Raw genomic sequence first — 20,721 nt, 5'->3', positions numbered from 1 at the left:
AAAATGATGACGTCATACCTGGACGATTAAAAGAAATCTTGGCTAATGCCAAAGAAGTGTTTCAACAGGAACTAGGAACCCTGAAAGCCGCCACCGCCTCAATAAAAGTGGAAGATGCGGCAATTCCCAAGTTTTTTAAGGCAAGGCCGGTGCCATACGCAATTTGTCCAGCCGTCGAGGCAGAGCTGGAGAATTTGGAAAAATTAGGCGTGTTATCCAAGGTAGATTGGAGCGAGTGGGCAACACCCATCGTCCCGGTCATGAAGAAAACGTTGAATAATGATAAATCTGAAGAACAGAGAAAAATTCGCATCTGTGGGGACTTCAAGGTGACTGTAAACCCGGTTCTTCACACGGTACAGTATCCTCTTCCGAGGATAGAAGATATTTTCGCCTCACTATCCGGAGGGAAACGTTTCACCAAAATTGACTTAGCACAGGCATATCTACAGATGGAGGTTGAGGAGGCCTCTAAAAAGTATCTCACGATAAACACACACAAAGGCCTGTACCAGTACAATCGACTGGTTTTCGGAGTGGCATCAGCTCCGGCTATCTGGCAAAGAGCTATGGAGCAAGTCCTGCAAGGGATTCCGGGGACTCAATGCTACCTAGACGACACCCTTGTAACAGGAGAAAACGACAACGAGCACCTTGCCAACTTGGAGCAGGTGCTCACGAGGCTGAGAGAACGGGGCCTACGAGCAAATCGCCCCAAGTGCGAATTTTTCCAGAAACAAATATCATATTGTGGCCATGTCATTAACGAAGAAGGGTTGCATAAGTCACCTGAAAAAATTGAAGCGGTCGTAAAGGCCCCAGCGCCTGAAAATGTCTCACAATTAAGGTCGTACCTGGGATTAATAAATTACTATCATAAATTTTTACCAAACTTGTCGACGGTTCTGCACCCTCTTAACACACTGCTACAAACGGGAGTAGTTTGGAAATGGAGCGAAGACTGTAAATGTGCCTTCCATAAATGCAAAGGCTTGATCACGTCCAGGGAAGTGTTGGCTCATTACAACCCATCACTGCCAATCAGACTGGCGTGCGATGCATCCCCTTACGGCGTGGGAGCAGTATTATCGCATAGATTCCCTGATGGCTCGGAGCGGCCGATAGCTTTTGCGTCACGCTCATTGAACTCAGCTGAGCGTAACTATGCCCAGATCGACAGGGAGGCACTCGGCCTGGTGTGGAGGGTGAAGAAATTCAACCATTACCTACACGGACAAAAATTTACCTTGTTGACTGCCCATCAACCCCTCGTCTCCATATTCAACCCTAAAAAGGGCGTTCCCATTATGACAGCGCAAAGGCTACAGAGGTGGTCCCTTTTCCTAGGGGCACACCAATATGACATAGAATACAAAGGAACAAAACAGCATGGGAATGCTGACGGGTTATCGCGCCTACCGTTGCCAACGGTAGAAGAGGCACCTACACTAGACCCAGTGGAGATGTTCCACTCGACCATAGTGGAATATCTACCGGTGACAAATTCTACCATTGAAAAGGAAACGAGAAATGACCCGACTCTCTCTCGAGTCTACGATTTAACGGTGAAAGGATGGCCAGCACATGGCGAACCACTGTTGCCAGCATTCTCGCAAAGAAGAGAACAGCTGTCAGTGTGCCGAGGAACCTTGATGTGTGGATCCAGAGTGGTGATTCCACCCAAACTCCAGGATAGAGTGCTAAAGGAGCTTCACGAGGGGCATCTGGGTGGAGTGAAAATGAAGAACTTAGCCAGAGCGTTTGTGTGGTGGCCAGGTATCGATGGAGACATCGAAGAAATGACCAAGAGCTGTCTAGGATGCCAGAAGGTCCAAAACGCCCCACCACAAGCCCCTCTACATCCATGGGAGTGGCCCTCATCTCCATGGCAAAGGGTACATATCGACTTTGCTGGTCCATTTATGGACTCAATGTTCTTAATCGCGGTTGATGCACACTCCAAGTGGCCGGAGGTAATAAAGATGTCCTCCACCACCACGGAAAAAACCATCACAGTATTAAGGACCATATTCGCCAGGAATGGGCTGCCTGAACAGATCTGTTCTGATAATGGACCGCAATTTGTGTCCGAAGAATTCAGGAAGTTCTTAAAAAAACAATGGGGTTAAGCACTACACGTCCGCCCCATACCATCCCGCCACCAATGGATTAGCTGAAAGGTTTGTCCAGACCTTCATTACGCATGGCCTTTATGGCCTTCTTGAAGACAAATCTACAACATAAGGTAGACAACTTCTTGTTTGCGTACAGGAATGCAACACGTGGTTACAAACCAAGCTCCCGCCATGATGTTCTTCAATAGAAGACTAAGATGCCGGCTGGATTTGGTCAAGCCAAACGTCAGAAGGGACGTAGAGAACCGGCAATTTCAAAGCATGAATGAAAGGCCAACTAGAACCTTCCAGATAGGTCAACCAGTTTTGGCCCGGGACTATCGTACCGAGAAATGGCACCCTGGAACTATTTGCACACGACTAGGACCGCTGATGTATACCGTGGACATTGGAGAAAGCATAATAAGGCGCCATGCTGACCAGATCATAGAGTCATCCGAAAAAGGACAACCTACACCACAACTATACGCCTAGTGATGAAGCAGAGATACCCATAGTATCTACCTCCGATCCTGTGATACTGGAACCAGATGAACCTGACACTGGCATTGAAGCTGAATCGACCTTGCCAAAAGAACCTACTACACCACCGAGGCGTTATCGGGACCGAGTCAGGAAGCCTCCAGAGAGACTGAATTTGTAATTGATTAACTTCAGCAAATGTATAGATTATTGTTCTTGTAAAAATGTTATTTAATGATTACTTAAAATGTTATGTACTATTTATCTAAAAGGGGAGGAATTGTAGTGTATGTACCTTTTAAGAGGAACTATGTTTTTGAAGCCCCTGTATACTGTAGTACCAGTAGTGACCACTCGGGTATATAAGCCTGTGTAGCGTCTTGTGTAGTTAGCTCACCTCCAGACTTTGTTCAGTAAACACTTGTTAAATCAACTCCTGCATTCCGTGTCTCCATTAACACACGGATCTAACAGGGACAGTTATATAGCCCTTGTGCCGAAGTAGGGCAATGAGACAGTGTGGATTCCTGATTTGGGAGATCCAGTGGTGGGTTCTGTGATGCATGTGGTCGAGGATACCAGTAGAAGAGCAAAAGAAAGCTGTGGGCCTGTCCAGGAAGAAATCAATCCTCAGGAGAGGAGATTAGTATTGCTGAGTGGGTTGGGGCATTGTGTAATAGGGTGAGAAATGGGGCTCTAGAAAAGAGGCAGGGGGACAAGAAGAGCAGGGAAGGCAGTCAACAAGAAAAACGAGGATGGAGGACTTGATGGCTGGTGGCAGCCACAATGCACACAGTGAATGCAGAAGTTGCTATGGGTTGCACGTACAAACTGTGGAAATGTGTTGTAGGTGCCAAACAAGGCCTGCTGATGACTGAGAATCGGAGACCAGTGGTGGTTGAGGAAATTCTGGCCTAGTGGTGGAGAGTGGGGAAGAATCTGGAACCTGACGATGGTTGAAGAGTGTCATGGGTTTGGTGGTGGAGGTCGAGGAAGATCTGGCACCTAATGGCAATGAAGAGGTTTGTAGTTAGGTTTGGCGGCTGGTTGGAGCCTGGGTCTGCAGGCTGGCAGAGGTCTACCTGGCAGTTGCTGGGTCGGGGACCTGCCTCACGTAGTGATCCAGTGGCTACCTGGAGGTCTAGAACTTTTGTTTCTTGCTGCTCCTCTTCTCCACCCCACTTTTTTTTAAAGAGGGAAGAGATTCTCATCTGAAAGTTAGAAATCTATTTGATATTTATTGAAACTGGCAGTTTTACTGTTGGCATAGAGGTCATCCAGTCAGGTGCCCGCGACTGCACCCCCTTCCCTTGGTGTTAATTATGTGGAATGTCCTCGTACCTTAAGAGGTTCCATTGCAAACAGCAGCTGGGACATGACTTCAAACCAGCCCAAGGGCTGCTCAGGCAATTCTAACTCCAAAAAACTGCTACACCCTGGGAAATTTGAATTTCCAGCCTATCTTATGATTTCTTGGAGTTGGGCATCCTTCAGCCCAGTTTGAACTTGTGGCCTGTATTGTTTGCAGTGGAGTTACACTGGGATGCTACCCGTGTCACTGAAATAACCTGGTGCCAAAGGTAGGAAAATGGAGGTTTTCAAGAAATCAGCACATATGTAAATTTCAGTTGAATTTATGTTTAATTTTCTTCAATAAACAGATGAATTTCTTTGGCTTAAAAGGGATCTCCCTCCACCCCCTCCCCAGACTTTCCTTCTCAATATAGGGAACAAAACTTGTCATTGGCTATTTAAAAAAAATCAAACAATACAAAATGTCATCAGTATAAAAGCAACATTAGGCAGGGCCATAACCTACAAAACCTTTCTGTACTTTTTCTTTCTTGAATATCATTTTTCCTTTGATTAGGACAAAGCAACCAAAGATGCCAGCTGAGAGAAAGCCAATGCGGTACGCTCACCCGGATGGCTACACCAGTGTTTGTTTTGATGAAAGTGGAAGGTAAGGTACCTTGTTGTAGCCTGGCCTGATTGAACTCAACTTTGTTTTATTCCTTTTTTTCAAAAATTACTCCTGTCCACAAGCACCAATGTATTAACTCTTCATGTGCCTTGTACATCATTTGTGACTCGGGGTGAGCAGGTGACCTCCTCCCCAATTCTGCTGGTTGAGAGAGTAACTTAGTAATTCTTAAATGCTAGTCTCTAATGCGTTAATAGGAGATGTGGATTGAGAAAGATCTCAAATTCTTCTTCATTCAAATGTTTCTCCTCCCCCTTTGCTCCCTCAACGTAGAGCTCTCTCTCTGTGGCCCCTGACAAAACTGCCATTGAGTTGTCATTTGAGATTGCAATTTAAAACTCTGCACTCTGGTATGTCAGCGCACACTGCCACAGGCTTCAGATATAACCAGACAACCTCATTGCTGTAATTGGTAGTGGACACTTCTTGATAAAATTTAAATCCCAATATTTGACATTTGAACTTGTTAAGATGGACTGCTTCATTCGGGGAGGGAAATCTGGGAGTCCTTGCCCTTTTTAAGTGCATACCAAATGTTGAGCAATCAAAAGCAGCACAAATGGCAGGAGACTAGTGCAAAAATAGATATATGGGATGACAGTAGTGAAGAAGAAAAGAAACAAAAACCTGATTGCACTATATTTGGTATAACAAGCATCATTGACTTAATGGTTTTAATTTGTTTTGTCATAAGAATTTGTTCAACTGTAGCAACCTATACAAAATAGATGTCAAAAGAAAAGTAAACACACGGGTGTCGCATTGAGTTCAAACACTGTTCCTTCAGTGCTTGCAGACAGGCTGGTTGAAAGTCTTCTCTTCTGATTGTAAGAGTCCTACATTAAATTAATTTCGTCTAGATCCAATCCTTAGGATTCGCAGCAGAAAACTGTCTATAAACAGCAATGAGATGAATGCCAAGTCAATCTGTCTTTTTGGTGATGTCGACTGAGGGATAAATGTTGGCAGGGACACTATAATAGTGCCATGGGATCTGTTACATCCACCCAAGTTTGATGTCTCATCCTAAAGACGACACCTTCAACACTGCAGCACTCCCTCAGTACTGCACTGGGAGCAGTAGCGAGAGCGGACTGAACTGTGAGGGAACAGGCGAAGGAGGAGCGAGGAAACAAAGCCTGAGGCTCGAGGCCCAGACCGAGCTATTGGGAGCAGCAGCGAGAGCGGATCGACCTGTGAGGGAACAGGCAAAGGAGGAGCAAGGAAATAAAGCCCGAGGCTCGAGGCCCAGACCGAGCTATTGTCAGTCCGCTCTCCCTGCTGCTCCCCTGTGAGGGAGCAGGCGAAGGAGGAGCGAGGAAATAAAGCTCGAGGCCCAGACCGAGCTGTTGGGAGCAGCAGCAAGAGCAGACCTCAACAGGCAACATTCGAAAGTGACATCAGAGACTAAAAGTGACGTCGGCACAAGGGAAGGAGCTGATTGGTAAGTAGGACCTGGTGAGTATTCCTACAGTCCAGTCGTTAAAGTCAAAGTAAGGTCTCTAGAGTAAGTAGTGTGTAAAGTGAAGTAAGGTCCCTAGTGTATTTAATCTTTAATTTAAAGGGAGTAAATTAAAGGTAGGACATGGTAGGGTAGCTCAGCAGCGTGGAGTGCTCCTCCTGTGCTATGTGGGAAGTCAGGGACACTTTTGGTGTCCAGGGCGAACATGTGTGCAGGAAGTGTCTCCAGCTGCAGCTACTCGAAATCCGCGTTTCGGAGCTGGAGCTGCGACTGGAGTCACTGTGGAGCATCCGCGAGGCTGAGATCTTCTTGGATAGCATGTTTAACGAGGTGGTCACACCGCAGGTAAAGAGTGCACAATGTAGACAGGGAATGGGGGACCGCCAGACAGAGTAAAAGAACTAGGAATCTAGTGCAGGAGTCCCCTGGGTCCATCTCCCTCTCCAACAGATTTTCCGTTTTGGATACTGCCGGGGGAGATGGTTTCTCAGGGGAATGCAGCAAGAGCCAAGTCCGTGGCACTACGAGTGGCTCAGCTGCACAGGAGGGGAGGAAAGAGAGTGGGAGAGCAATAGATAGGGGATTCTATCGTAAGGGGAACAGATAGACATTTCTGTAGTCGCAGACATGACTCCAGGATGGTATGTTGCCTCCCTGGTGCTAGGGTCAAGGATGTCACTGAGCGGCCGCAGAACATTCTGAAAGGGGAGGGTGAACAGCCAGAGGTCGTGGTCCATATCAAGGGCAATACGGTAATCATGGGGGACTTTAATCTACATATTGACTGGGCAAATCAAATTACCACTAATGGTGTGGAGGACGAATTCTTGGAATGCATGCGAGATGATTTCCTGGATCAGTATGTGGAGGAACCAACCAGGGAACAGGCTATTCTGGATCTGGTACTGTGTAATGAGAAAGTGCTAATCAATAATCTTGTGGTAAAGGGGGCCTTTAGGGACAAGTGATACGATTGAATTTTATGTTAAGTTTGAGTGATGTAGTCCAATCTGAAATTAAGGTCTTCAATCTAAACAGAGGAAACTACAAGGGTATGAGGGACAAGTTGGCCATGGTAGATTGGGAGACTACACTAAAAGGTGTGAAGGTGGACATACAATGGCTAACATTCAAGGAAATAATGCATAATTTGCAACAAACATATATTCCTCTAGGGCATAAAAACCCAAAAGGAAAAGTGATCCAACCATGGCTAACAAAAGAAATTACAGCTAGTATTAAGTCAAAGGAGAAAGCTTATAAAGTTGCCAGAAAAAGCAGTCAGCCTGAGGATTGGGATACAGGAGTAAAGAAGTCTTACTCCAATTATATAGGGCCTTGGTGAGATCACACCTGGAGTGCTGTGTACAATTTTGGTCTCCTTACTTGCCATAGAGGGAGTGAAACGAAGGTTCACGAGATTGATTCCTGGGATGGCGGGACTGTCGTATGAGAAGAGATTGAGTAAACTAGGCTTGTATTTTCTTGAATTCAGAAGAATGAGAGGGGATCTCATTGAAGCATACAAAATTATTACAGGGCTTGATAGGATGGATGCTGGGAGAATGTTTCCCTTGGCTGGGGAGTCTAGAAGCAGAGGCCACAGCCTCAGGATAAAGGGTAGGCCATTCAGGACTGAGATGAGAAGAAATTTCTTCACACAGAAGGTGGTGAATCTTTGGAATCCTCTACCCCAGAGGGCTGTGGAGGCTCGGTCATTGGGTATATTTAAAACAGAAGTCGATAGATTTCTGACTAGTAAGGGCATCAAGGGATATGGCGATAGGGCCGGTGAATGGAGTTGAGGCAGAAGATCAGCCATGATCTCATTGAATGGCGGAGCAGGCTCGAGGGGCCGAATGGCCTCCTGCTCTTATTCTTATGTTCTTATGAAGTGTCAGCCTAGATTATGTGCTCAATCCTGGAATGGGGCTTGAATGGGACTTTCTGACTGTGGTAAACCACTGTTGTTCACTTCACTGTTGTTCACTCTTGCCCATTGTTGTACCTGTCTGTGCATGCCTCAGCTGGCTCCGCCCCTGGCTCCACCCATATGCCCTGGTATAAAGGCGGCTGCTCTGCAGTTCCCCAGGCATTCAGGACCGGTCGACCACTAGAGGCATGCCTTCGTTCTTTAGCTAATAAAAGCCTGTTTGTTACTCTCTTAACTTCCAGTCTTTCTCAGTAATTGATAGCGCATCAATTTTATTAGCTAAACTTTTTTTCGATGGAGCAAATCCTCAAACCAGCACGCCTGGACCTAGACCCTCGAGGCGGATTCATCTACCAAGTTCGCACACTGGCTGCGATGCTTCGAATTTTTCCTAGAAGCCTCCGTCGAAACTGTTCAAAACGATGGCGACAAACTAAGGGTTCTGACCTCCAAGGTGAACCACCAAGCTTATTCGCTCATCCAAGATGCGACTACCTACAAGGGTGCTCTCGACCTCCTTAAAGAACAGTACGCACGCCCGGTAAATGAGGTTTACGCCAGACACCTCCTGGGGTCCCGCAAACAGCAACCCGGGGAATCGATGGAGGTATACCTACGGGCGCTGAAGGTGCTCGGCCGGGCCTGCAAATGTAAAGAGGTGTCGGCCGCGGTGTACACTGAGGAACTTGTCCGGGACGCCTTCGTCGCGGGCCTCAGGTCCAACTACACCCGGCAGAGACTGTTGGAGCAGGGCGAACTCGACCTGAAGAAGGCCACGGCCCTCGCACTCTCGCTAGACGTGGCCCACCGGAATATGGACGCCTACTCCCCTGACCGCGCGGCCGCATCGTGGATGGCGCGGGCGCCGCCATCCTGGGACACGGTAGGACCGCCACCCTGCGCCGCGCCACCCCCGTCACATTCTGCCAACGGCCCAACTTCTGCAGCGATGTCCCGGGGCCCGAAGTGTTACTTCTGTGGCCAAGCCAAACACCCCAGAGCGCGCTGCCCGGCGAAAAACGCTACTTGCTCTGGTTGTGGGAAGAAAGGGCACTACGCCAGCGTCTGCAAGGCTAAACCTACCCCAAACTCCAGCAGTGCCGCGTGTGGGCCGAGCGGGCCGCCATCTTGGACGCCGCCATCTTGTACGCCTCCAGCCGCGTGTGGACCATGGGCGCCGCCATCTTGGACGCCTTCGACCATGGGTGATCCGTTCCGGCCGCCATTTTTGCAACGGGCCCCCGACTCACCCACCGCCTCACCTGATGACTGCAGCGACACGCCTGACCCTACGCTGGCCTCCGTTACACTGGACCAATCTAGACCTCACCAACTAGCCAGGTCCATGATGGACATTAAGGTAAACGGCCGCGCCACGACCTGCCTTTTCGACTGCGGGAGCACGGAGAGCTTTATCCACCCTGACACGGTGCGGCGTTACTCTCTCCCGGTCCTGCCAGCGTGCCACTGGGTCTCTATGGCCTCCAAGTCCCATTCAGCGGACGTCGGCGGCTACTGCGTGGTGACCCTTTCGGTGAGGAGCACAGAGTACAGAAACTTTAAACTGCTTGTCCTGCCTCATCTCTGCACTGCCGTTCTACTGGGGTTGGATTTTCAGTGCCACCTTAAGAGTGTCACGATGGCGTACGGTGGACCCCTTCCCCCACTCACAGTCTGCAACCAGCAGTTTTCAAATTGCCCGCCGCGCACCTTTTGCAGCCTCTTCACGCTTAAAGTCATCCCCCCACCCATCGTTGTTCGCTAACCTCGCCCACGACTGTAAGCCCATCGCCACCAAAAGCGGGCGATACAGCGCTGGTGACAGAGTTTTTATTAAATCTGAGGTGGAGCGGCTCCTGAAGGAGGGGATTATTGAAGCTAGCACCAGCCCCTGGCGAGACCAGGTTGTGGTCGTCAAGACCGGCGAGAAGCAGCGCCTGGTCATTGACTACAGCCAAACAATTAATCGATATACCCAACTGGACGCATACCCCCTCCCCCGCATATCTGATATGGTCAATCAGATCGCACAATACCGCGTATTCTCCACCATTGACCTTAAGTCAGCATATCACCAACTCCCTATCCGCTATGAGGACCGCCAGTATACTGCCTTCGAGGCAAACGGCCACCTCTACCACTTCCTTCGGGTTCCCTTCGGCGTCACCAATGGGGTCTCCGTTTTCCAAAGGGAGATGGACCGGATGGTCGACCAGAATGCGTTGCAGGCCACTTTTCCCTACCTGGACAATGTGACCATCTGCGGCCATGACCTGCAGGACCATGACGCCAACCTCGACAAATTCCTCCGCACTGCCAAACTCCTAAACCTTACGTATAACAAGGAGAAGTGCATATTCCGCACAACCCGCCTCGCTATCCTTGGCTGTGTTGTGGAACACGGAGTCATCGGCCCCGACCCCGACCGGATGCGTCTCCTTATGGACCTTCCCCTGCCCCACTGCCTCAAGGCCCTGAAGAGATGCCTGGGGTTTTTCTCCTACGCCCAGTGGGTCCCTAATTATGCGGATAAAGCCCGTCCACTTATCAAGTCCACCTCTTTTCCCCTGGCGGCAGAGGCCGGCTTAGCCTTCCACCGTATCAAAGAGGACATTGCTAAAGCCACCATGCACGCGGTGGACGAGTCCATCCCTTTCCAGGTGGAGAGCGATGTGTCCGACTTTGCCCTGGCCGCTACCCTTAACCAAGTGGCCTTTTCACGAACCCTCCAAGGCTCCGAAATCAGACACTCCTCTGTCGAAAAGGAGGCCCAAGCCATTGTGGAAGCTGTGCGACATTGGAGGCATTACCTGGCCGGAAAACGATTCACCCTACTCACTGACCAGCGTTCAGTTGCTTTTATGTTTAATAACAAGCAGAGGGGCAAAATCAAAAACGACAAGATTTTGAGGTGGAGAATTGAACTTTCCACCTACAATTACGATATCTTGTACCGGCCCGGTAAACTCAATGAGCCCCCGGATGCTCTATCGCGAGGTACATGTGCCAACGCACAGGTTGATAGACTGCGGGCCCTCCACAATGACCTCTGCCACCCGGGGGTCACCAGGTTCTTCCATTTCATCAAGGCCCGCAACCTGCCTTACTCCATTGAGGAGGTCAGGACCATGACCAGGAACTGCCAAGTCTGCGCTGAGTGCAAACCGCACTTTTATAGACCAGACAGGGCTCACCTGATAAAAGCCACTCGCCCCTTCGAGTGCCTGAGCGTTGATTTTAAAGGGCCTCTCCCCTCCTCCGACCGCAATGTGTACTTCCTCAACATTATTGATGAGTACTTCTGTTTCCCGTTCGCCATCCCCTGCCCGGACATGACCAGTGCCACGGTCATTAAATGTCTGAACGACCTCTTCACCCTGTTCGGTTTCCCCAGCTATATCCATAGCGACCGGGGCTCATCGTTTATGAGCGACGAACTCCGTCAGTACCTGCTCGCTAGGGGTATTGCCACAAGCAGGACCACCAGTTACAACCCCCGGGGGAACGGACAGGTGGAAAGAGAGAATGCGACAGTTTGGAAGGCCGCCCTGCTAGCCTTAAAGTCTAGGGGCCTTCCGACCTCCCGCTGGCAGGATGTGCTCCCCGATGCGCTCCACTCTATTCGGTCACTGCTCTGCACTGCCACTAACGCCACCCCTCATGAGAAAATGTTTGCCTTCCCAAGGAAGTCCACATCGGGGACATCGCTACCGCCATGGCTGACGTCCCCAGGGCCGGTCCTACTGAGAAGACACGTGAGGACCCATAAAACGGACCCCCTGGTCGAGAGGGTCGACCTCCTCCACGCCAACCCCCAGTATGCTTACATTGCGTACCCGGACGGGCGGGAGGACACAGTCTCCATACGAGACCTCGCACCCTCGGGGGCCCCTGAAACCAACACCACCGCTACCCACAATGCACCGGCGGCAACGGACCCATACCTAACCCCTGTAGACAGCACGCCGTGGCCCCGTGACCCGCCATTGATCAACCAAGTCAACACCCATGAGGATGACACGCCAGTGCTCCGGCCCACGCGGGACTCGGCGTCGGAAGCTGCACCACCTCAGCCGTCGTCACAACGGCATACAAGACCCCCAGAAAGACTTAATTATACGAACTTTTAATACACTTCACCCCGTCAGACTCATTTTTTAAGCAAGGGGTGAATGTGGTAAACCACTGTTGTTCACTTCACTGTTGTTCACTTCACTGTTGTTCACTCTTGCCCATTGTTGTACCTGTCTGTGCATGCCTCAGCTGGCTCCACCCATATGCCCTGGTATAAAGGCGGCTGCTCTGCAGTTCCCCAGGCATTCAGGACCGGTCGACCACTAGAGGCATGCCTTTGTTCTTTAGCTAATAAAAGCCTGTTTGTTACTCTCTTAACTTCCAGTCTTTCTCAGTAATTGATAGCGCATCACTGACTCAAAGATGAGAGTATACCATTGTCAAGACTGACAAAGTAATAGTCTTTTGAAAGGACTTTCCAGGGTCATTGAGTTAATCTTCTTGAAATTTCAGGTTTATCGTAACCGGTGGCAGTGATGGAGACGTTAGAATATGGGAAAGTCTGGAGGATGACGATCCCAAGTCGATCAACGTGGGTGAAAAAGTTTATTCGCTGGCTCTCCGGGTATGTGATTGATTTGCCTTTACAGATGCCTTTTCAAATAATTCCCCCTGTATATGTCCTGAGTTGATGTCATCTGGTATATAACATAAGAACATAAGAAATAGGAGCAGGAGCAGGACATTTGGCCCCTCGAGCATGCTCCACCATTCACTAAGATCATGGCTGATCTACCTCATCTCCACTTTCCTGCATTATCCTCATATCCCTTGATTCCCTTAATATCCAAAAATCTATCAATCTCTGTCTTGAATATACTCAACGACTGGAATTCTCTACCCCAGAGGGTTGTGGAGGCTCAAAGATTCACCACCCTCCTGAGTGAAGAAATTTCTCCTCATCTCAGTCCTAAATGGCCGACCCCCTATTCTGAGATTGTGACCCCTGGTTCCAGACTCCCCTGCATCTAACCTGTCAAACCCTGTAAGAATTTTGTATGTTTCAATGAGATCGCCTCTCCTTCTAAAAACTCTAAAGAATAAAGGCCTAGTCTACTCAATCTCTCATCATAGGACAATCCCCCCATCCCAGGATCCAGTCTGTTGAATCTTCGTTGCACTCCCTCTATGGCAAGTATATCCTTCCTTAGGTAAGGAGACTAAAACTGTACACAATACTCCCAAGTGTGGTCTCATCAGGGCCCTATATAATTGCAGTAAGACATCTTTACTCTTATACTCAAATCCTCTTGTAATAAAGGCCAATGTACCATTTGCTTTCCTAATTGCTTGCTGTACCTGCTTGTTAACTTTCAGTGATTCATGCACAAGGACACCCAGGTTTCTCTAAACAGCAACATTTCCCAATCTCTCTCCATTTAAAAATTACTCTGCTTTTCTATTTTTCCTACAAGTGGATAACTTCACATTTCTCCACATTATACTGTATTCCATTTGCCATGTTCTTGCCCACTCACTCAGCTTGTCTATATCCCCTTGAAGCCTCTTTGCATCCTCCTCACAACTTACATTCCCACCCAGCTTTGTATCATCAGCAAACTTTGATATATTACATTTGGTCCCCTCATCCAAATCATTGCTATAGATTGTGAATAGCTGAGGCCCAAGCACTGATCCTTGCGGTACCCCACTAGTTCCAGCCTGTCAACCTGAAAATGATCCATTTATTCCTACTCTCTATTTTCTGTCCATTAACCAATCCTCAATCTATGCGAGTATATAACCCCCAATCCCATGAGCCCTAATTTTGTTTAATAACCTCTTGTGTGGCACCTTATCAAATGCCTTCTGAAAATCTAAATACACCACATCCACTGCTTCCCCCTTATCTATTCTGCTAGTTACAACCTCAAAATTCTAACAGATTCGTCAAACACGATTTCCCTTTCATAAATCCGGGTTGAGTCTGCCCAATCCTATTATTATCTTCTAAGTGCCCTGTTCCACGTCCTTAATAATAGATTCTAGCATTTTTGTCACTAATGATGTCAGGGTAACTGGTCTGTAGTTTCCTGTTTTCTCTCTTCCCTCCTTTCTTAAATAGTGGGGTTACATTTGCTATTTTCCAATCCGTGGAAACCGTTCTAGAATCTATGGTATTTTGGAAAATGACAACCAGTGCATCCACTATCTCTGTAGCCACCTCTTTCAAAACCCTAGGATGTAAGCCATTAGATCCAGGGGATTTATCGGCTTTCGGTCCTATGAATTTCTCCAGTACTATTTTTTTACTAATACTAATTTCTTTCAGTTCCTCATTCTCGCTAGACCCTTGGTTCGCTAGTACAGGTAGACTATCCTTTATCCGAACTTCCGAAAACCTCTAAAAACCGAAAGTTTTTTCGTTCAGCATAAGTCATGCGCACGACTTACGTTGAGCAGGGCAGAGGGTCACAGAGTTCCCTCCTGGGTAGGAGATTGCAGGCCAAGCCGGACAGTGTGAAGGAGGTACCGGGAGAGTGAACCCAACAATACAGCGGCCGGTCCGATAGCTGCAGCGGCCCGTCCAATATTCTTTTCTCCCCCGACCCGACCCGCGGCCCGTCCGATATTCTTTTCTTTTCCCCCCCCCCCCCCCCCCACACCCGACCCGACCCCCGACCCGTCCGATATTCTTTTCATCCGACCCGAACCGCTGCCCGTCCGATATTCTTTTACCCCCCCCGACTCCGACCTGAACCGCGGCCCGTCCGATATTCTTTTCTCCCCCCACCCGACCTGATTTGCGGGCCAGCTTAGTAGGAGTCAGCCGATATCCGGCTTTCCAGAGAAGCAGGAAGGGGAATGAGACACGGAACAGTCGCAAGAGGTAACCTGAACTTTTAAAATTTATATTAAATACAAATTTCCCAGTCTTATAATAATACCTTCTGAAATCCGAAAACCGAAACTCAGCTGGTCCCAAGGCTTTCGGATAAGGGATAGTGTACCTGTATTTCCAAGAAGTTTTTTGCGTCTTCTTCCTTGAAGACAGACACAAAGTAGTTGTTTAATTTCTATGTCATTTCCTTATTCCCCATTGTAATTTCTCCTGTCTCAGCCTGTAAGGGACCCACATTTACTTTCGCTAATTTTTTGTTAAACAAACCTGCTAATTTCTATCTGCGCTATCAATTCATCTATTTTGTTGCGAATGCTTTGCGCATTCAGAAAGCATCATAACGGCACAGAAGGAGGCCATTCGGCCCATTGAGTCTGTGCCGGCTCCCTGTAGAGCAATCCAGTCAGTCCCATTTCCCCGCTCTCTCCCTGGAGCCCTGCAAGTTTATTTCCCTCAAGTGCCTATCCAGTCTCCCTTTGAAAACATTGAGTGTCTCCGCTTCCACCACTTCCGTCGACTGCGAGTTCCAGGTCCTCACCACTCGCTGCGTAAAAAAGTTTTTCCTCACATCCCCCTGTATCTCTTGCCCAAAACCTTAAATCTGTATCTCCTAGTCCTTGTGCCATCAACTAGTGGGAACAGCCTTTCCCCGTCTAGCCTATCCAAACCTGTCATAATCTTGTACACCTCTATCAAATCACCCCTCAACCTCCTTTGCTCTAATGAAAACAAGTCCAGCTTCTCCAACCTGTCCTTGTAGCTAAGATCCCCCATCCCCGGAACCATTCTGGTAAATTTCTGCGCCCTCTCGAGGGCCTTCACATCTTTCCTAAAGTGTGGTGACCAGAACTGGACGCAATACTCTAGTTGTGGCCTGACCAGCGCTTTATAAAGGTTCAGTATAACTTCTCTACTTTTGTACTCAATACCTCTATTTATGAAGCCCAAGATCCCACATGCTTTGCTAACCACTCTCTCAATATGTTCTACCACCTTCAGGGACCTATGCACATTAACTCCCAGATCCCTCTGTCCCTGCACACTCTTTAAAACGATGCCATTAAGTATATATTGCCTCTCCCTGTTCCTTCTGCCAAAATGCATCACCTCACACTTCTCTGTATTAAATTCCATCTGCCACTTGTCTGCCCATTCTGCCTGCCTTTCTATGTCCTGTTGCAGTCGATTGGTATCATCCTCACTGTTTGCTACACCCCCCAAGTTTGGTGTCTTTTGCAAATTTAGAAATTCTACTCTGTATTCCAATATCCAGGTCATTTTTGTATATGTATATATATCCAAAAAAGCACTGACCCTTGGGGAACACTACTGTCTACCATCCTCCAGTCTGAAAAACAGCCATTTACCACAACTCGCTGTTTTCTGTCCTTAAGCCAATTCCTTATCCAAGCTGCCACTGACCCACCTATTCCCTGAGCCTCAATTTTGTTAACCAGCCTTCTATGTGGTATTTTGTCAAACACCTTCCTAAAATTCATGTAGACAACATCCATTGCATTCCATTTATCAATCCTCCCTGTTACTTCATCAAAAAATTCAATTAGATTAGTCAAACATCATCTGCCTTTTACAAATCTGTGTTGGCTCTCCTTAATTTGCTTAAACCTCTCCAAGTGCCCATTAATTTTTTCCTTGATTATTGTTTCTAAAACGTTACCCACCACTGATGTTAAACTGACCGGCTTGTAGTTACTAGGATTGTCCTTGCACCCTTACTTGAACAATGGTGTCACATTTGCCGCTCTCCAATCCTCAGGCACTTCCCCTGCATCTAGGGAAGATTGGAAAATTATGGCAAGCCCTTCCGCTATCTCCTCCCCCAATTCCCTTAGCAACCTGGGATGCAAGCCATCGGGACCAGGCGACTTATCCACTCTAAGCATACCCAGCCTTTCTAGTACATCCTGTCTATCAATTTTCACCCCTTCCATTGTTTCTACCTTTTCCACTTCTACAGATATTTTGTCAGCGTCCACCTCCTTAGTAAACACTGATACAAAGTACTCATTGAGTATTCTAGCCTTGCCCTGCACCTCTAAACAAATATATCACCTTCTTTGTCCCTAATGGGCCCCACCCTGCCTCTTACTGCCCGCTTACTGTTTACATGCTGGTAGAAGATTTTTGGGTTCCCTTTTATGTTAACCGCCATTCTACTCTCATATTCTCTCTTTGCCAATCTTATTTTCATCTTCATTTCCCCTCTCAACTTACTGTATTTTGTCTTGTTCTCCCTTGAAGAATTCACCTGACATGCATTATACACCCTCTTTTTTGTTTCATCGTCTTCTCTATCTCCCTTGTCATCCAAGGAGCCCTTACTTTGGTTCCCTTACCCTTCCCTCTTGTTGGAATGTACCTAGCCTGTACTTGGAACATCTCCTTAAAGATCACCCATTGTTCCGTTACAGTTTTTCCTGTCAGTCTTTGGTTCCATTTTACCCTGGCTAGATCCTTTCGCATCCCATTGAAGTTAGCCCTATTCCAGTTTAGAAGTTCCACTCTAGATTGTTCCTTGCTCCTCTCCATTGCTAATCTAAATCTTATGATCCGATGATCACTCGTACCTAAGTGTTCTCCCACAGACACTTGGTCAACCTGGCCCACCTGCCTTTAGCTTTTCTTATTTCTATTTTTCTCTGATGTCACGTTAGTCACTGATGCCCTATTACTTTTGTTACTCTCTCTCTCCCCTCGTGACCCACTCTGGTTATTTTTACCCAAAACTCTACTCTGCTCTAGAGCCTTGACATTTCTCTCGCTGCTTTTAAATTTACTCTTTCCCGAATCCTCCCACCCCCCCCCCTCTTCATTAGTTTAAAGCCCTGTCTACTGCCCTAGTTATTCGGTTCGCCTGGACACTGGTCCCAGCCCGGTTTAAGTGGAGCCCGTCCCAACGGAACAGCTCCCTCTTTCCCCAGTACTGGTGCCAGTGCCCCATGAACTGAAACCCCTTCCTCCCGCACCACTCTTTGAGCCATGCATTTAAACCTCTAATCTGTTTGTCCCTATGCAAATTAGCACATGGTTCAGGTAACAATTGTTACCATTGAGGTTCTGCTTTTGAATTTGAATCCTAGCTCAGACTCCCTCAGCAGAACCTCATTCCTAGTTCTACCTATGTCGTTCCTACGTGGACCATGACAACTGGATCCTCCCCTTCCCACTCCAAGTTCTTCTCCAGCCACGAGGAGATGTCTTTAACCTTGGCAGGCAACACAACCTAGCGTTGCAATTCATTACAGATGGTAGCCATTAATTTTAATAGGTAGACATCTACATTTGACAGTGACCATTTTCAACATTATTAAATTAAAAAAGTTATGTAAATGCAGCTAGGATCTGAATTTGACCATGGAATGCCAATGTTGGGAGGTGTCCTGCTGTTAGTGGCTCAAGTCAAGTTTTTGAAATCAAAGAACTTGGTTTTATAATAAGAACATAAGAAATAGGAGCAAGAGTAGGCCAATCGGCCCCTCGAGCCTGCTCCGCCATTCCATAAGATCATGGCTGATCTGATCCTAACCGCCAATCCACTATCACAGAACCATCTCCTGAATCTAACAGAATTAGACACACGAAATAGGAGCAGGATCAGGCTACACTGCCCCTGGGCCCGCTCCGCTACCCACAGGGCCATGACCGATCCGAACCTAGACTCATGTCCAAATTCCTGCCCGCTCCCCGTAACCCTTAATTCCCTTTACTTCTAGGAAACTGTCTATTTCTGTTTTAAATTTATGTAATGATGTAGCTTCTACAGCTTTTTGGGGCAGCATATTCCATGGACCTACCACCCTCTGAGTGAAGTAGTTCCTCCTCATCTCAGTTTTGAAAGAGCAGCCCCTTATTCTAAGACTATGCCCCCTAGTTCTAGTTTCACCCATCATCGGGAACATCCTCCCCGCATCCACCCGATCCAACCCCTTCACAATCTTACATGTTTCAATAAGATCGCCTCTCATTCTTCTGAACTCCAATGAGTAGAGTCCCAATCTACTCAACCTCTCCTCATATGTCCATCCCCTCATCCCCGGGATTAACCGAGTGAACCTTCTTTGTACTGACTCGAGAGCAAGTATGTCCTTTCTTAAGTATGGACACCATATGGATGCAGTATGGATACTGCATGATTAATCAAAAAGAACCGCCTGCTAACTTATAACTGAACAATACTTGAACGCATGCAAACATTGCAGAAAGATTTATAGGATAATGGCATTTGAAGGTTTAAAGTCCAAATCATTAGAGTAAAGCAGTCATGAAAATAGTTGGAGATTTTTTTTGTATGTCTGTTAATGAATAAGTACTTCACATTGAACATTTTTCATATTTACATTTTTTATATTTAATGTCTTTATTCTGGAACCTTGCATTTGTGCAACTTTATGTAGATTCACTATAACCCAGTTGTTAATTTTTGCTGAAAATATTTTTAACTTCATCCCACTTTTTTTTTTAAAAAGCTGGAAGCTATTTGTTTCTATTGTGTTGTGGTGGCTAAATGACTGCTATATTAGTGGAGTGTAACTAATGCAGATGGCAAAAGTATAAATCTGAACAAAAAGTCAAGTGATTTTACATAACTAATAGACTTATGAAAGAAAAGATTCAATCTCCAACTTTTATCATGAATGCTTTTTAACCAAATGTGGACTTTAACCTTCCAACTGCAACTTAAGAAGAAAGAATAAGGCAGCTTTTGTTCTATTTCCAAAAAAGGTTTCTCTCTATAAATGCATGAACTATTTTAAAGAATAAGCCATCATTTATGATTTGAGACAATTAATAATTATCTGAATATTTTTGTTTCTGGTTTTAGAATGGGATGCTTGTTACCACTGTTTCTAACAACATTGTTCAAGTCCATTCCTTCCCTGAGGGTTCACCAGATGGAATTTTAACCCGCTTCACTGCTGAAGCAAACCATGTTGTCTTCAATAACACTGCGACCAGTGTCGCTGCTGGTTCCAGGTAATCTAATACTGGAGAATACTATTTTAAATGATCACCTGTAGCAAACTTTAGGTAATCACTATCACTATTGCTAGAGAATTCTTCATAATTTTTAAACCAACTGTACAATTTTTGGAGGGGTGAAGGGAGAGGAATGGTGGGAGATTAAGAGCTGTTGTTGATTTTGAACCCAGTGTCTCTTCTTAGGTAGTCCCTCAGAACCGAGGATGACTTGCTTACACATTAAAAATGAGTTCGCAGGTGACTGATGAGTCCAATGTGGAACCTACAGTCTCTGTCACAGGTGGGAGGGGTGGGTGGGTGGGGTGCTTGGGTTGACGTGCACCCCTTGCGCTGCCTGCGCTTGGCTTCCGCTTGCTCCCGGTGAAGAGACCCGAGGTGTTCGGCACCTTCCCGGATGCTTCGCCTCCACTTTGTGCGGCCTTGGACCAGGGACCCCCAGGTGTCGGTGGGGATGTTGCACTTTTTCAAGGAGGCTTTGAGGGTGTCCTTGAAGCGTTTCCTCTGCCCACCTGGGGCTCTCTTGCCGTGCCGGAGCTCCGAGTAGAGCGCTTGTTTTGGGAGTCTTGTATCGGGCATGCGGACAATGTGACCTGTCCATCGGAGCTGATTGAGCATGGTCAAAGCTCCGATGCTGGGGATGTTGGCCTGAGCAAGAACACTGACGTTGGTGCGCCTATCCTGCCAATGGATTTGCAGGATCTTGCGGAGGCAGCGTTGGTGGTACCTCTCCAGTGCTTTGAGGTGCCTGCTGTATATGGTCCATGTCTCTGAGGCAAACAGCAGGGCGGGGCATCACTGCTGCCTCGTAGACCATGAGCTTAGTGCCGG

General features: G+C 47.4%; 1 protein-coding gene across 2 annotated transcripts in view; it reads left to right on the top strand.

Annotated features, from left to right (window-relative positions):
• Positions 1 to 20,721, top strand: part of wdhd1 (WD repeat and HMG-box DNA binding protein 1) — a 76,573-nt gene that overhangs the window by 2,993 nt on the left and 52,859 nt on the right. The window contains exons 2-5 of one of the 2 annotated variants that reach the window (XM_086003223.1): positions 3,448 to 3,619; positions 4,468 to 4,560; positions 12,504 to 12,615; positions 19,736 to 19,887. In XM_086003223.1, coding sequence (XP_085859349.1) covers positions 3,606 to 3,619; positions 4,468 to 4,560; positions 12,504 to 12,615; positions 19,736 to 19,887 — 371 coding nt within the window. In that variant the 5' untranslated portion in view covers positions 3,448 to 3,605. The remainder of the gene's footprint in view (positions 1 to 3,447; positions 3,620 to 4,467; positions 4,561 to 12,503; positions 12,616 to 19,735; positions 19,888 to 20,721) is intronic. The other variant, XM_086003224.1, reaches the window with a different exon arrangement.

Source organism: Somniosus microcephalus, chromosome 12, assembly GCF_052327205.1.
Source record: "Somniosus microcephalus isolate GS21.2 chromosome 12, FLI_Smic_1.0, whole genome shotgun sequence".
NCBI lineage: Eukaryota > Metazoa > Chordata > Chondrichthyes > Squaliformes > Somniosidae > Somniosus > Somniosus microcephalus.
The sequence above is the reverse complement of the archived record's forward strand: the minus strand, read 5'-3'. Positions and strand labels throughout refer to the sequence as shown.